General features: G+C 61.5%; 1 protein-coding gene across 5 annotated transcripts in view; it reads left to right on the top strand.

Annotated features, from left to right (window-relative positions):
* Window positions 1-481: 481 nt before the first annotated feature.
* The window catches only part of SSBP3 (single stranded DNA binding protein 3), a 47,028-nt gene continuing 33,138 nt past the window's right edge, over window positions 482-14,371 (top strand). For 2 of the 5 annotated variants that reach the window (XM_068689740.1, XM_068689741.1), the window contains exons 1-4: window positions 482-826; window positions 1,032-1,104; window positions 1,293-1,354; window positions 1,667-1,751. In XM_068689740.1, coding sequence (XP_068545841.1) covers window positions 771-826; window positions 1,032-1,104; window positions 1,293-1,354; window positions 1,667-1,751 — 276 coding nt within the window. In that variant the 5' untranslated portion in view covers window positions 482-770. The remainder of the gene's footprint in view (window positions 827-1,031; window positions 1,105-1,292; window positions 1,355-1,666; window positions 1,752-14,371) is intronic. The other 3 variants (XM_068689737.1, XM_068689739.1, XM_068689738.1) reach the window with 2 other exon arrangements.

Below are 14,371 nucleotides of genomic sequence, written 5' to 3' on the forward strand. Positions count from 1 at the left end.
GCCGCGGGCCGGCCCCAGCGGGCGGGCGGCGCCGTTACCGGCACCGGGGCTCCCCCCGCAGCCCCCCCCCCCCCCCACCCCCGGGGGGCTCCCAGCCGAGCAGCCGCGGCCCTGAGGCAGCGGCCGCCCCCCCCCCCTCCTTCTCCCTCCCCTCAGCGCCCGGCGGGCGGTTTCAAGGCCCCCCTCCCTCTATCCCCCCCCCCCCCTTTGGGCGCCGACCAATCAGCGCGCGGGATGCGCGGCGGCGCCGCGCCTTAAAGGGCCAGCTCCCCGCCGAGCCCAGCCGGCCGCGGTAAAGGGGGCAGCGGGGCGGCGCTAGGACCCAGCGCGGCGCCGCGCTCCCCCCCCCCCTCCTCCCTCCCTCCGCGGGAGGCCGCGCGCGGGCGGGGGGGGTGGGCGCGAGCTTGGGGGCGTGGCCACGCTCTGAGTGGGCGTGGCCACCGCTCGCCCCGCCCCTTCCTGCCGGCGATTGGCCGAGCCGCCTGTCAGTCGGCGGGTGGGCGGCGCACGGTGCGGCCACGTTCGGCTGCGCGGCGGCGGAGCGGAGCGGAGCGGGGAGGCAGCGGCGGGGCCATGGGGGCGCGGCGGGGGCCGGCGCTCTGACAGCCCCGGGGGCGGCCAGCGGAGGAGCGGGCACAGCGAGGGGACCGGCGGCAGGAGCAGGAGGAGAAGAGGAGGAGGAGGAGGAGGGAGAGGAGGAGGAGGAGGAGGAGGAGGAGGAGGAGGAAGGCGAGGAGGGCGGCGGCGGCCCCCGCAGCTCCGCGCCCAACATGTTCGCCAAGGGGAAGGGCTCGGCCGTGCCCTCGGACGGGCAGGCGCGGGAGAAGTAAGCGGGGTGCGGGGGGAGGAGGAGGAGGAGGATGGGGAAGGAATTAAGGGAGGGGGGGGGGGTGCAGGGGGCGCTGCCCGGCTCCGGCCGCGGCTTTGTGCGGGGCGGCGGCTGCTGGAGGAGGTGGCGGTGCTGGGGGGGGGGGGGGTGGTGCCGGTGCTGCCCGCCCCCTGCCCACGCTGCCGCTGCTGGGCTCTTGCAGGCTGGCCCTGTACGTCTACGAGTACCTGCTGCACGTCGGCGCCCAGAAGTCGGCGCAGACCTTCCTGTCCGAGGTGAGCCCCCCCGCCGCCCTTTGTGCTCCGCCGCCCGGCCTCCATCTTGTGCGGGCGGCGGCCCCGGGGGTGTGTGTGGGGGGGGAGCCCTGTGTGGGTATCCCTGCCTACGACCCCCTCCCCGGGTCCCTTTTTTTTTTCCCCTTTTCTCAACCCTCGGCCTCTCGCTCCCCCCCCCCCTCCTGCAGATCCGGTGGGAGAAGAACATCACGCTGGGCGAGCCCCCCGGCTTCCTGCACTCCTGGTGGTGGTAAGTGCACCCCCCCGGCCCCCACGGGGTCCCTGTGGTTTATAGGGGGGGGTTGGCTCCTGGGGAGCAAGGGGGTGGCAGCCCCTGGGGGGTGGGGAGCATGGTTAAGGGGGCTGGGGGAGCGCCTCTGCGGCTGGTTCCCACCCGCTGCCTTACCCACGCGGGGTCCCACAAGGTTCGGTGCACCCCCAAAACCACCAGGGGTTGTTTTCGGGGTGCTGAGTCCCCCCGCCGGGCTGGGGGATGCTCAGCGAGCGCGCCGGGCAGTTGGCGGAGGCGTCGGCGGTAACCGGAGCTTTTTGTGCCGTGCAGCGTGTTTTGGGACCTTTACTGTGCGGCTCCCGAAAGGCGAGACACTTGCGAACATTCAAGTGAAGCCAAAGCCTTTCATGACTATGTGAGTAACAAGTTTCTAATCCTCGCGGTAATTACAGAGTTGGGGAGCTCGGGCTCCTTCGGCGCGCCGAGAGCGAACGTAACCAACTGGCAAAAGCGTGTTTTTAACCAACAGCCTCCTGGTTTGACTGAGCAGCATTTCATAATGTTGCAATTATGTAAATGAGCCCCGATACTTATCTTAAGCACTTAGAGGCATTCGGGCTCCTGGCAGAAGGGAGCAGGTTTTTTTTTGCATGGCAGTGGACAACAAAGCGTTTGCCGTGGCTGATCGATGGCGATGGGTGTCGTGGCGTGTGGGCAGGCGCTGGGTCGCAGCTGGGAGGCGGGGAGGGAGGGGGGGGATTCCCCCAAATGCCATCCCCCCGTTTTCAGCCTCCCAAAACCTCGCCGGCTTTGGCAAGGCTCGGGGCTGCCTTGGCTGGCTGGGGATCCTCCCTCAGGAGGAGGCAGCGTGGAGGTAGGCGCGAGCTGCTGGCGGTGGTGCAGACCTGCCCTCTTCCCTCTGCGGTCGGTGCTGGGTTGTTTTTGGGTTTTTTTTTGCCTGTTGGTGCTGCGGGCTTCTGGTCCTTGTGCAAAACGTGGAGCAGGATGCTTGGAGGAGCCCCAGCTGTGGTGCTGCTGCTGGACCTGCTTTGCCACGAGTCCGCTTGGTGTGGAGCAAACCTAGAGGTGCCCCAGCTCGCTGCTCACCAGCCTGGTGGCTCTGGAGCCGCTGTTCCACCACTGCCCTAGGTGTGCAGCTCCTCGGGTGCCTGGTGGCAGCAGACTGTGGCTTGTCCTCTGCAGAGGGCTTGCTGGAAGCCAGCAGATGCTCCTCCTCGCTTGGGATGCTCGGGGCCAAGGTGTTGCGCTACCAAAAGCGTCCTCGTCCCGTGGGCATGGAGCTTGTTGGTGCTGGCTGTGGTGGGAGCGGGGTGGGCTGCCCGCTCCCGTCCTGCTGAAGTCACCCAGATCTGCAGCGCTGATCTGCAGCGGGGAGGAATTTGAATCAAAGGATTAGTCACCTGGCTGTGGGCTTGGACTGGAGTCAAGCGAGTTGAAATGGTGTAGCAGGAGCTGTTTTTGTCTGCTCCTGGGAGCCTATGGTATGGAAACCATTTTTCCTCCCTTCCCCGCTCTCTCGTTGCCTCGACATGCCTGGGTTGAGCTGCTGGGAGATGCGCGAGGTTGGCTGGGAGCAGAGCCCTGCAGCCTGTCCCTTCCCCTCGAGGCGCCCAGGATGTGGTGGCGTAGCCGAGCCCACGTGGGGCCGGGTGGCTTGGTTGTCCCCCGGGGGAGCTGCTCCTGGTCTGTGCTGGGCGTTTGTCCGTCCGTCTGTCCGTCCCATGGCCATCCCCCACCGCCCAGCCCCTGGCTGCGCCCCGCCGCTTCCTGCGTAGCTGGTTTGTATTTACTGGGTCAGGTTAAAGCTCTGAACTCCTGAACCGAGGGTGAGAGCGAGCTGACAGCCCGGGGTTTGTCAGCAAATCCATCAGGGCTGCTCAGTCCTCTGCTGAGCGCTGCCTGCCGCCTGCCCCTCGCGTTTTTGGGGCCAAATCCTGCTGCTTTGGGGCCTGGTTGGGCGGGGAGGCAAACACAGACCCTCAGGTAAGGAGATCCCCAGGTAAAGATGCCATCAGCAGCTGAGGCACGGTAATGCTACGTTCGCATCAGCCTTCTAATAATATCTGAGGATTTAGCGTGTTTAGAGAAATTAATCTTTTTCAGCTCGGTAATAATTCCAACAATGGGCACGAGCGCATTAGGTGATGCGCGTAAACTTCCTTAATGCACGATGCTGTGAGCTTACAGGGCAGAGACACAATCCTGGTTGCTTTTAATTCTCGCTGTAAGGCAGGTTTGCAACAGCCCCAAGTGCTCTGCCTCTTGGGTTTCGCTGCGAAGACTGGGAAGGAGATTTTCAGCCCTCCGTTGGCTTCCCTGCACCGGTTTTTGTCCTGGTGGGCCCGTTTTGGCCCTAAAACGGGTGCTTGTGTTTGGCTGGGGATGCTCGCGGCGCTTTCCGAGTGTACTTTGCAGGGCAGGGACCTGCCGGGCTAAAACTTAAATATTGACTGAGGAGAGGAACCGGCTGATAAACGCGTGTGAATAGCTCCTTGTTTTTTGGGTGCCGGCTACTGGGACCACGGGGCTGAGCCCCGCACCCGGGCGCATCCCGTGCGGGGTTGGGGAGCGCCCCAGCAGCCTCCCCACGCCTCCTGCGAGCCCCGGGCTGGGTGGACCGGTGAGTAATTTCATCTCTTGGTTGCGGTTAAAAATATCCCGATCTAGGCCTTGCCCCAGATTCGGAGGAGGTGCTGTTGAAACGTGGCCAAGCCCAGCGCTGGCTGTGCTGCGGTCGCCCCTGTGCGCGTGGAGCGTGGCTTTTGCTACCCAAAAAGTGATGTGGTGGCTCTGTCCCCGTGGGCATGAGGCAGAGGGGGTGCCCCGAGGCTCCGGCTCCCCAAAAAACGAGCCCTGGGGGAGCTGGGGGTGCGGGGAGCCCCGGTTTGGAGAGCTACGGGCTGTGGGAGCAGCGCTTCATTAGCGGAGTGTAACCGTGGGATCTGCCTGCTGTGTAATTTCCAGCTCGTTTCCCACTGTAGGAGAACTGTTGGGAGCAGCAGGACAGATTTCCAATCTCCCCCTCCGGTTTTTAATATTTAATTCTTTCGGGGAGGAAAAACCAACAGGCAAACCAAGGCTCGCCCTCTCCTTTGGGGCCGCTCGTTGGCTGCTGTAGGCTCTTGCTGTGGCCGAGGAGTTTCCCTTTCCCTTTTTCCTCCCCAGGCGGGCCGTCAAGCTGTTGGGATGCTGCGTAGGGACGGTGGCTACTGGGAGAGTTGTTTTGGGATCAGGTCTGTGCAGGCAGAAGGGACACCGTGGTGATTTTGTCCCCAGTTATTGAGGTGCGTTGGTAGGGTCCCACCAGTCAGCATCTTCCACTTGTATCGGAGAAGTTAAAACGCTCCAGGTCCCTACTGCTCCCCACCCAACTTTAAGGGCTGCTTTACGGGCTGTCCTTGACCCGCAGCAATTTGATTTAGGGTTACCTTTATCACATTTATCCCATCCTTCCCCAAGTGGGCAGCTTTCTGCTCCCACCCTCGAGCCCCTGGAGCTGCTGAGGGAGGTGCTCGGGGGGCGTCCAGCCCAGCTCTGCCTCCCCACCCTCGGGCAGCGCGGTGCCGGCCTTACGGGGGATTTCAGCCCCCGTGTTGTCGGGGAATTGGCCGCTGGCTGGTTGCAGCGCAGCCTTTCAACACGGGGAAAGCCAATACAATTTGAGTTAGCGGTGATGACTGCCAGTTTAAATACCGCAGTGAATTTCTGTCAAAGAGCTAATACGCAGAAAGGGGAATTGCAGCAAACTTGATCACCAGAACCACTTCAGTCGATTTTGGCCTCCAGCTACAGAAAATGAACTTAAATCTAGTTGACTGTTGCTACAGACTTTTTGTGGGATTGCTCTGCCGGCGCGGGGCTGGGAGGAGGAGAGGAGGAGCAGAGCGGTGCCAGGGCCTCCTGCTTCCCCCCGCTCCCCCCCAGGAGAACCCGCACCCGAAAGATTTACGCAGCGGCGGCTTCGGATCGCTTTCAGGCATGCCGTGTGCTTGTTAGAGCAGAGCATTGATTTATTTTATTTTTTAACCTCAGGAAACTGAGGCAGCTCTTCCTATAGAACTTTTCCTGTCTGGAGGGATGCTCTGGCACGGCAGCGGGGTGGCTGCAGCTGGGGAGGAGGCCCCGAAGTGATGGGGAGCTCGGTGGCAGCGCCTGGCTGGGGCACAGCCAGGGCTCCTCCTCCTCTTTTTTATTATTTATTTTTTTTCCCCCAACATCTGGAACTTTTCCTGTAGGATTCGGATCTCAGCGAGCAGGTTTCCCAAGTCGGGAAACCTCCCAGGGCCGGGATGGCCACCAGGGAGGATGCTGCTGGGGGTGTCCTCTGGGGACAGGGCCCCAAACCCAGCCTCACGGGGCTGGAGGAGCCTTCCAGCTGCGCTCGGGAGGTGATGCACACAAAAGGCTGGTCCCGTTGGAGCTGTTTGCCAGCCCCTCTCTGCCTCTGGCGCTGTCCCCGTGCTGTGGGGAAGCTTCCTCCTTTTGTCACAGCACGTTGTGCCCTATATACAGGTGGGGGGGTTGGTGTGGGGTCCCCTCCCCGAGTCCGCCTGCTCCAGGAGCACCAAACTGGTGCCCCGAGCAGCACCTGAGGCTTTTTACGTGCAGGAGCAGTGCAGTGGAGGCTGATTTTAAAGGTATTTCAGGGGAGAGCTGGTGCTTTGGGGCCAGACCTGGTGCTGTGCAGGGCTGTGGGGTGGGCATGGCTCTTTTTGGGGCTCCAGCGATGCTCCGGCCCCTCTTGGCACAGCTGGGCCCTCTCCAGCCCCGCTCTGCAGGGACCGGGATCCCCACAGGTAACCGGAGAGAGGAGTTTCCTCCCGCAGTGGCAGGCTGCCAGGAGCAGCTGCAAAACTCCAAATCGCTTCTTAAAAAAAAAAAAAAGGGGGGGAAAAAGAGAGAAATTCCCTCTCCCAGCAGCGGGCTGGGTTCAGCCTCCCCTCCTTCTCCGGGGACAGGTACGGGTTTGCCCCGCTGCGTGCGAGCACCCCTGCCCACCCTGCCTGTCCCGGGGCTCTGCGCAGAGCTGGATTCTTCTTTATTTTCATTTTTTCGACCCATCTCAGCGGTCGGTGCGGGGCAACCTCCGCTTTTTGCACTTTGCGTGGCGCGGGGCGACAGGAACACGCGGTTTCAGAGCGCCGCCTTCCCGGAGCTGCTATCGCTGGAAAAGCCAAGTGTGCTCAACTTGAGGTCAGAGCAGAGAGCTTATGTCTTAGTCTTTGACTGGGGAGCCTAAATATTTATCCTGTTCTGTCCCTAATGAAAACAAATTGTCAACAGTTGTTCAGTAACTGACTAAATTAAAATCTGTAATTAGTCAATTAGATTAAAGAGTTGGCACAACCTGATTGTATCATGCTGGTTAGGTTATTAAGAGAAAGGGTGTGATTTTTAATTACTGAATGCTAATTTTGACAGTTTCAAATGGAAACAGACGTTTCCCCCCCTCCACTCGGAGTGCCTCTGTAAAAGTAAGGCACTGGAATGCGTTTTGTGTCAACAAATGGTGTGAAGATGCAAAGTTTTCTCCGGCTCCAATCCACCAGGGATTTCCACCGAAAAGTGGGGGCGGGATGGGGAAGAGAGGAAGCTGCCCGAGGTGGCGCGGGGTTTTGGGTTCTGCTTGGCAAGGGGGAGGCCGGCTGGGTTTGGAGATGCTCGGGGTGCGTTTTGGGGTGGCAGGGGCGTGGGTGCCCCCGGGGCTAGGCAGCGTCTCCACCAGCGCCAGCCTCCAGCAAGCCGCTGGGTAGCGAGGGGACGCAGCGCAGCCTTTTTGTGCCTCTGCTTTCTTTTTGTTTTGCTTTCAACCCACCCGGCACCGCGAGAGGGGCCGGCTCTGCTGGAAACGAAGCCCAGCGTGAGGAGGAGGAGGAGGAGGAGGAAGGCCGCGTGCGCTCCCATTGTCTGCCCCGCAGCCGCAGCCACGTGCGAGGGGACCCGCGTGCCGCGGCCCCCAGCTCCTCGCCGCCCTCCCCGCGGCAGGGGGGGGCTCAGCCCCCGGCAGATTTGTGGCTCTGGGCTCGTAAACCTGCCCCTGGCTTCCTGCCGGGGGTCCTCGCGCAGGAACAAAGGCGGCGGGGGCTCCTCGTGGTGCCTGGGGAGGGGGCCGAGCCCCCCAGGGCTGCCTCGGGGAGGTGGCGTTGGGTACGAGTGAGGCTTTCCTGTTCCCCTGATCATTTCCTTCCTCACCTTGGAAACTTGGATTTTCTCCTACCTTTTGTTCCATATATTTTTTTTTTTTTTTTCTCTTTTAAAGCAGCCCCTGGCTCTATTGGAAACAGCTGCCGCGCCGCTCCTGGGAGCTGGGGCCCGGGCTCGGGCTTTTTCTGCTCCTTCAATCCTGCTCTGCCGCTGGCCCTCACGAATTAAACTGCAACCGGCTGCACAAACCCTTTTTTTTTGTGCAGGGGCAGGAGCTGCTACCCTCAGCACATCGCACCCTGCTCCAGCCCGGCCGTCTCCCTGCTCCGGTGCTGCCGAGCATCGTGTGGGCACCTCCGTGGGGCCAAGCCCCTGGGATGGGGGTGTTTTTGGGGTGTTTTTGGGGTGCCCACCCCCGCCGTGAGCCCTCCTCGTGCCATCAGGATGGCGAAAGCCGTGCCCGAGGCTGGTTTGGTGCACGTGGTGCAGCCCTGTCGGGGAGGAGGCAGCGCAGCGGCAGGAGACGGGGTGCCCGTGGGGAGTCTGGCTGCTGGATAAAAAATAAAATATCCCCAAATAGCCCGTCCTGCACGCCCCGAGGAGACGGTGCTAATTGGGTTTCGTGTTTCCAGGCCATGGGAAGGGCTGGCACAGCCACCAACGAGCATCTCCCGGGGCGGTGCTGGCGGCTTCCCCTCGTGGGACGGGGCTGCTGGGTGCTGCGGGCACCACCTCGGGGGCAAAGGCAGCTCCCTCGCCCCCATTTGGGGTGTGTGGGGGCCCCAAAAGGGCGCTGGGGGGCTGTGCCAGGAGGAAACGGCTCCTTCCTCTGCAGAGCAGCCCCGGGCTGCTGGGGGGAGAGAGAAAACGGCTCCTGTGCGAGTAAACAAATACCTCCCCACGGCTCGGTTGGGGCTTTTTTTTTGTTGTTTTTTTTTGCTTTTTTATTTTCCCTTTCGAAACCCCTGCTCGTGGCCGCAAGCGGCGGTGCCGGGGCTGTTTGCTGGAGGGGTTGGTGCCAGGAGCTGAGTTAAAAGCTTACAGCTGGGCGGTTTTGGGGGGGGTCTCCAAATCACAGGGTGGGTGCCCAGCCCCTGGGGTACCCCAGCCCAGGCAATGTCCCTGTCCCCAGGCTGTGGGAGTGACCCACAGCCTCCCCAGGACGGGGGGAGGAAGGGGCAGGAGCCCCCCAGGCACAGCGGGTTCACATTTTCCCCACATCCACCCCTTTTTTTGGGGCTGGGGGGCTTCCCGGAGCCCCCCGGCGCTGCGTGAGGCCCTGTCGCCCAAGCCTGCGGTGTCAAGATAAAGTCCAAAGGAAGACCTCTGGCTGTGTCTTAAGCTAACATTTTCTTTCTAATTTTTTTTTTTTTTTAATGTTTCTGCATAAACCCTTAAACATTTGATCTCGAGCGTCTCTCCTCCCAGGGTGCAGCAGCTTTCTGTAGTGAAAATGAGCTCTTGCTGCCCGGCCCCGGCCGCCTCTCGCAGCTGCTGGGTGGTTTGGTTTATTAGGAGTATTTTTATTTATTTTTTTATTTTTTTTCCCCTGTCCGTTTCTCCCCCGGTTTTCAACCAACCTCGCCGGGCTGGGCTCGCACCTCATTGCTGTTTGTTGTGGGTTCAGGGAAAGCTTCCAAAGCCAAGGATGAAGGATGCTCTGCGGCAGCCCCGGCGCAGGAGAGCGGCCCCGCGGAGAGCCTCGAGCCCTCCGGCCGCGGCGCGGTGCTGGCGTTTGCTCCCCAGAAGAGCTGGGGGAGAATCAGGAGGCTGCTGCTGGTAGTGGTGGTGATTTTTTGGTGTATTTTAGCCTATAAAATGCTGCTGTGTGCAGGGGGGAAGGGGCAGGGCGCTTCCTTGTAGGCTCCTGGCTCCCCGGCAGGGTGTGAATGGCTCCCAGCCTTCTCCACCAAGCTTTCCTTCTGCCCAGCGATGCCCGTGGATGTCTCAGCCCTGCCCTGGAGGACAGAGGCGAGTCCTCAGGGTGCTGCTGGGCTGCTCAGCACCGGCGTTGCTCTGGTTTTGTAGCTCCCCTGGTGCTTTGCCCGTGTTGCCAGCAGCTCCTGCGTGCCCAGGGGAGCGGAGCGGCAGCTCTGGGGCTGTGAGCTCCTTCCCAAAGGAGCAGCCTAGGGCTCTGGCAGCAGGGACTTCTTCCACCTCTGGGCACAGCAGGCTTGGGGACAATTCTCCATTTAAAAAACCAAAACAATTGCAGTTTTGTCCTGTGCTGATGATGCCCAGGTGCTTCAGGCCTTGGTTGTTCTCCTCTCGGAGAGGAGATGCGAGCTGGGGCTCTTTGCCTCATTAAAAACCCATTTGCTTGCTCGTCCCCGAGCCCTTCTGGGTGTCACGGCGTGTCCTGACAGCTCGTCCGTCCTCACCTGCAGCCATCAAGGAGTTTTCAACGCGACTTCCACGCAGCCTTTGTACTTGGATTGCTCCTCCGTGTGCCGCACAATGGCTTCTTTGTCATCACGCCAGCTAATTAATTTTAACTTTCACTGGTGCTTCAGCATGGGAGGCTGCCCGCCCGCTCCATTTGGAGCTTCCCCCCCATGTGCGGGGTTTTCCAGCCCCCTCGGACTTGTTGCTGGGAAGGAGCGAGGCCGGCCGGCCCCAATGGTGCCCTTCTCCAGCAGGAGCTGCCCTCGTGTGTGCATCCACCGGGGGCCGTGGGGAGGGCTGAGGAAAGCCATTAGGAGGCCGTGCTGCAGGAAAGTTGTCTCTGGTGGCTTATTTCTCCTGGCTGGCAGCTGGAGGTCCCCACGGAGAGCATCCTCTGATGGAAATTACGGGGTTTTTGCTCCCCGCCTGCTGGCTGGCAGCGCGAGGGCCCGGGGAGGTGAGCGCACCGCGGGCGTCCTCGGGACAAAAGGCCCCGGGGGCATCACCCCACCAGGGAGCTCCTCCGGGCAACGTGGGCGCAGTCGGATTTAACCATTATTTCTGGAGGCTTGGGGTGTGTTTGTGTGCTGGAAATCAGGAGTTTTCCCCTGGATCCGTGCGCCAACCTCTGCTCCCCACGTGCTGACACCGAGCTGGGTGCCGCGGCGTCCCCAACCCAGCTGATGGGAGAGCCTCGTGCCACCGGGAGGGGTGGGGACACCTCGGGTGCAATTCCTTGGTGCTGCTGCCTCCTTCCCAAAAAAGGACCGTGAGGGACAAGGCACCAGCTCGCTGTCCCCGGTGTCACCGTGTTTTCCCTGCCGGCGGGGAGGAGGGCCGGGGGCTGTGCGTGCAGGACCAGGAACTTAATTGGCACTGATGGGTTTTGTCTGCGCGGCGCCCGGCTCCGCCGCGGCGGAGGGGAGCTCCCCTCGGCTCCGGGTGGGAACGGTGGCGGGTCAAGGAATATGAAATTGATGCCTTTGTGTTTAATCTGGTTATAAGGACAGCTATTAGAGATAATGAATTTTGCCTGTCCCCGTCGTTGTAATACAAGAACCTAGATGTCTTTCAGCACGGGGAAGGTCACTCCTCTTTATTTCTGGTTGTAAATTTGGCCGGTTACAGATGTTTGGCGTTGATATGCAGGGCTAATCAAGTTCCCCCGCGAGGTGCAGGGCAGGAGGAGAGCACCCCCGGTGCGTGGGAGCCCTTTGCAAGGCTGGCCTGGCCACCAGGCAAGCAGGTTTGCATGGCCCCTTGCAGCTCCTATTATTATTATTTTATTTTTATTTTGTTTTACTGGAAGTTTGCGTTGTCCTCGAGCTGTGAGCACGGGGTCCCGGCTTCCCAACGCCGACCTCGTGCCGCGTGGATTTGAGGGGTTCTGCGGGGATTGCTGTGCCTGCCTCAAGGCTGGGAAGGGGGACGAGGAAACGAGGGCTGAAACGAGGGCCGAAACGAGTGCCCTGTGCAGCTGCAGCACGTGGCGGCGGCGCTCAGCACGAAGCCTGCCGAGCGTCCAAGCGTCGACGCCAGCAGCCAGGCAGCTCCCGGTGCTCCTCGGCGAATCCCTTCCCTCGAGCATCTCCTGCTCCCGCTGCCAGCGGAGGCTTCACCTTCCCAAACGAGACCCCGGCTGCAGGAACGGGGGCATGGAGCAGATGCTGGGGGAGTCTCCACATCAGGCCGGGCGTGCAGCCCGCTGATAAGCCCCCGGCACCGCTCCCCTCCTTATCCCCGAGCCCCCCCGGCAGCACGTGCTCCTCTGCCTCCCCGGCCCCGCTTCCCTCCTCTCCTCCGGGCATTTCTCCCCCCCCTGCGCTCCTGATTTATGCTGCTCCACATTTTCTCCTCGTCTCCATGCCTTTTTCTCCCCTCCCTGGTGTTGTTTCCCCCCTCCTCGTGCTGCCTGGCCATTGCCTGGCTCCTTTTTTTCGTTGTTCCCAGTCCCCGTTTTCCCAGATGGGTGCGACGTTTGGGGCTCCCTGCTTTTGTGCATTCACCGTGGGGTTTTATCCTCCCTCCGGGGATGGAGGCAAGCTGGAAACCCCCAAAATTCTCTGGGATGCTTCAACTTTGCTCCTCTCCCCGAGCAAGAAACCCCTGGGGTGGCGCACAGCTCATCGCTTCCCCCTCCCCTCGCACCCCTCACGCACCTCAGCTCGCTTTTCCCCGCAGCAGGATGAATTCCTGGAAAACCTCCCCCAGATGACAAACCCCCCTAAACCCCACAGATGACAAAACCACTGGGTTTTACCCTCGTTCAGGGCGCTGGCAGCGAGGGGGCTGCTTTTTATGGGGCCACACCGTGGAGCTCCAAACCTCGCCGGGGAGGGGACCGGGAGCCGGGGCGCAGCGCCGGCCATCTGTCCCCGCGGGGCCGCCGGGGGTAGTAAAAACTTCTTTTATTTTTTCCCTTTTATTTTTTTTTTTTTGCTTTGTTTGTCCCCATTTCATATGCGCAACCCTTTTTTTTTTTTTTTCTCTTTTTTTTTTTTTTTTTTTTTTTTTTGCATTGCCTTGCCAGGCACATAGAAAGTTTGCCGGGTTTCGCCTGCGCGTGCATACGCTGAATAATTTTCTGAGCCGCCTGGAAGGGAGCCAGGGCGGCGTGCAGCGAGCGGGGAGCCTTCCCGGCCGCCTCTCCTTTCACTTCATTTTCCTCAGCCGCCCCCCTCGGGCCCCACCGGGTCGTGCCATCGCCGTTACCCTATTATATTTTCCTTTCGTTTCCCCCCCTCCCCACCACCGCCACCTTTTTTATTTATTTTTTTTCCTTTCCCTTTGGCTCCCGAAAGGGTTAAAAATTATGGGGAAGTTCAGCTCGCACTTGCAAGATATGGTTGCCTTAGCAACAGGCCTCCTAATCTGGTAGGTGACCTGAGAGACTGTGGAAGATGCAGGGCTCGCTTTGGCATTTCATTATTTCATGAGGCTGCGGCTCTCCAGCTGCTTGGCTCCCGGCGCCCGGCGCCGCGGGCATTCCTCGGCACGGCCCCCCCCAAGCCCGGGCTGCCCCCGTGCTCCTCTTCGGGCTCTGGTTTGTTTTTTTGGGGAAGGTTTTCGCCGGGTTGGAGCGGGGCCCAGTAGCCCAGGTGGTGGCTGTGATGTTTTGGGGTGGTGATTCGGGCTTCCTGCTGCGCTCAGCGGGGTGTGTGATGTGCGGCCCCCTCGCAGCCCCCTGTCTGCAGCTGTAAATGTGCCCACAGCCCCCGCTGAAACCCCAGGAACCCCAATTCCCTCGTCCTGCCCCAATCCATCCCTCCTTATCCACCCGGAGCTGGGGCTGGAGCAAAAAACACACAGTGGGGCGCAAGGAGGGGGCAGGAGGAGGCGATAGGAGAAGCGATGAAGTGAGATGTCCCCATCCAGCAGCGAGTTGGAAACATTTTGGGGAAGAAGAGCTGATTTTGGGGCAGCACAGAGCAGGGCAGTGCTTCTATGGCCACTCCAGGCTTCTGGATTTTTTCTGATGGAAACCTCCCCAAAGTTGGCTTCTCTCGGTGCCGTTTCCCTCGCCATCGCGAGCACCCGTGCGGAGCTGCGGCTGAAGAAGGGACGCCAGCAAACTCCCTCACCGATTTTTGGCCTCGCCAAGCCCTCGAGGCCGGGCACGTGGAGCTGTGTGCGTGCACCCCAGGGCAGCGCGAGCCCCGCCAGCTCCTCCTGGCCGTGCGTGGAGCAGGCGCCTGGCTCCCCCCGACCCCTTTTGTGCCCCGGCAGCTGCGTGCGGACACCGGGGTGGGGGGGGAGCAGCCTTTGTGTGTCTGCAGCCACAGCACAACGAGGCTGGGCTGGGCTGGAGGTGCTGATCCATCAGCTCGGGGCTTTGCTTCACCCCCAGACGAGGCTTTTTGTGCCTTACAACCGAGCTGTGCTGGAAGCAGGCTGCGATGCCCAGATTTAGGGCTTCGCAGCGCGACTCGGGGTGGCGGCTTCCATGGGGAGGCAGGAACCTGGCTGCAGCCACCGTGCCGGGAAGCGGCACCCCCACGGGGTGCTGTGCGCTCAGGCCCAGCTCCTCCAGCTCGGAGAGGCCCCGCGGCTCCACCTCCAGAGCAGAAAGCAAAAGCTCGTGGCGCTGACCCGGCCAGGCGCTTCCTGCCGGCGCTATCGCGCGGCTCAGCGGGGCCCCGCTGCCTCCAGCAGGACGGGGCCGTGCCGAGGCCCCCACAGCAGGCAGAGCAGCACCCACAAAGCTCCGGTCCCCGTTTCACCCCCTGCTTTCATCTCATCCCCAGCTTTTTCCCCACGTCCCTTCCCCCTGGGGCACACCTCTCCCAACCCCCTGCCCTCCTTCGAGGGTGACGGAGGCAGAGGGCGCCCCGTGGCGAGCCGGGGATGAGCGATCAAACAGGAGAAAATCCAGGCGAGCGAGCAGAATCCCTCGAAAGCCCTCGTTTTGATCGCTTCATCCCTTTTTTTTCCTCTCTCCCCGCTTCCTGAGGCTTTCTGGGATTTGTCCCTCCCGAGGGGGGGGTT

This window comes from Anas acuta, chromosome 8 (genome assembly GCF_963932015.1).
Source record: "Anas acuta chromosome 8, bAnaAcu1.1, whole genome shotgun sequence".
Lineage (NCBI taxonomy): Eukaryota > Metazoa > Chordata > Aves > Anseriformes > Anatidae > Anas > Anas acuta.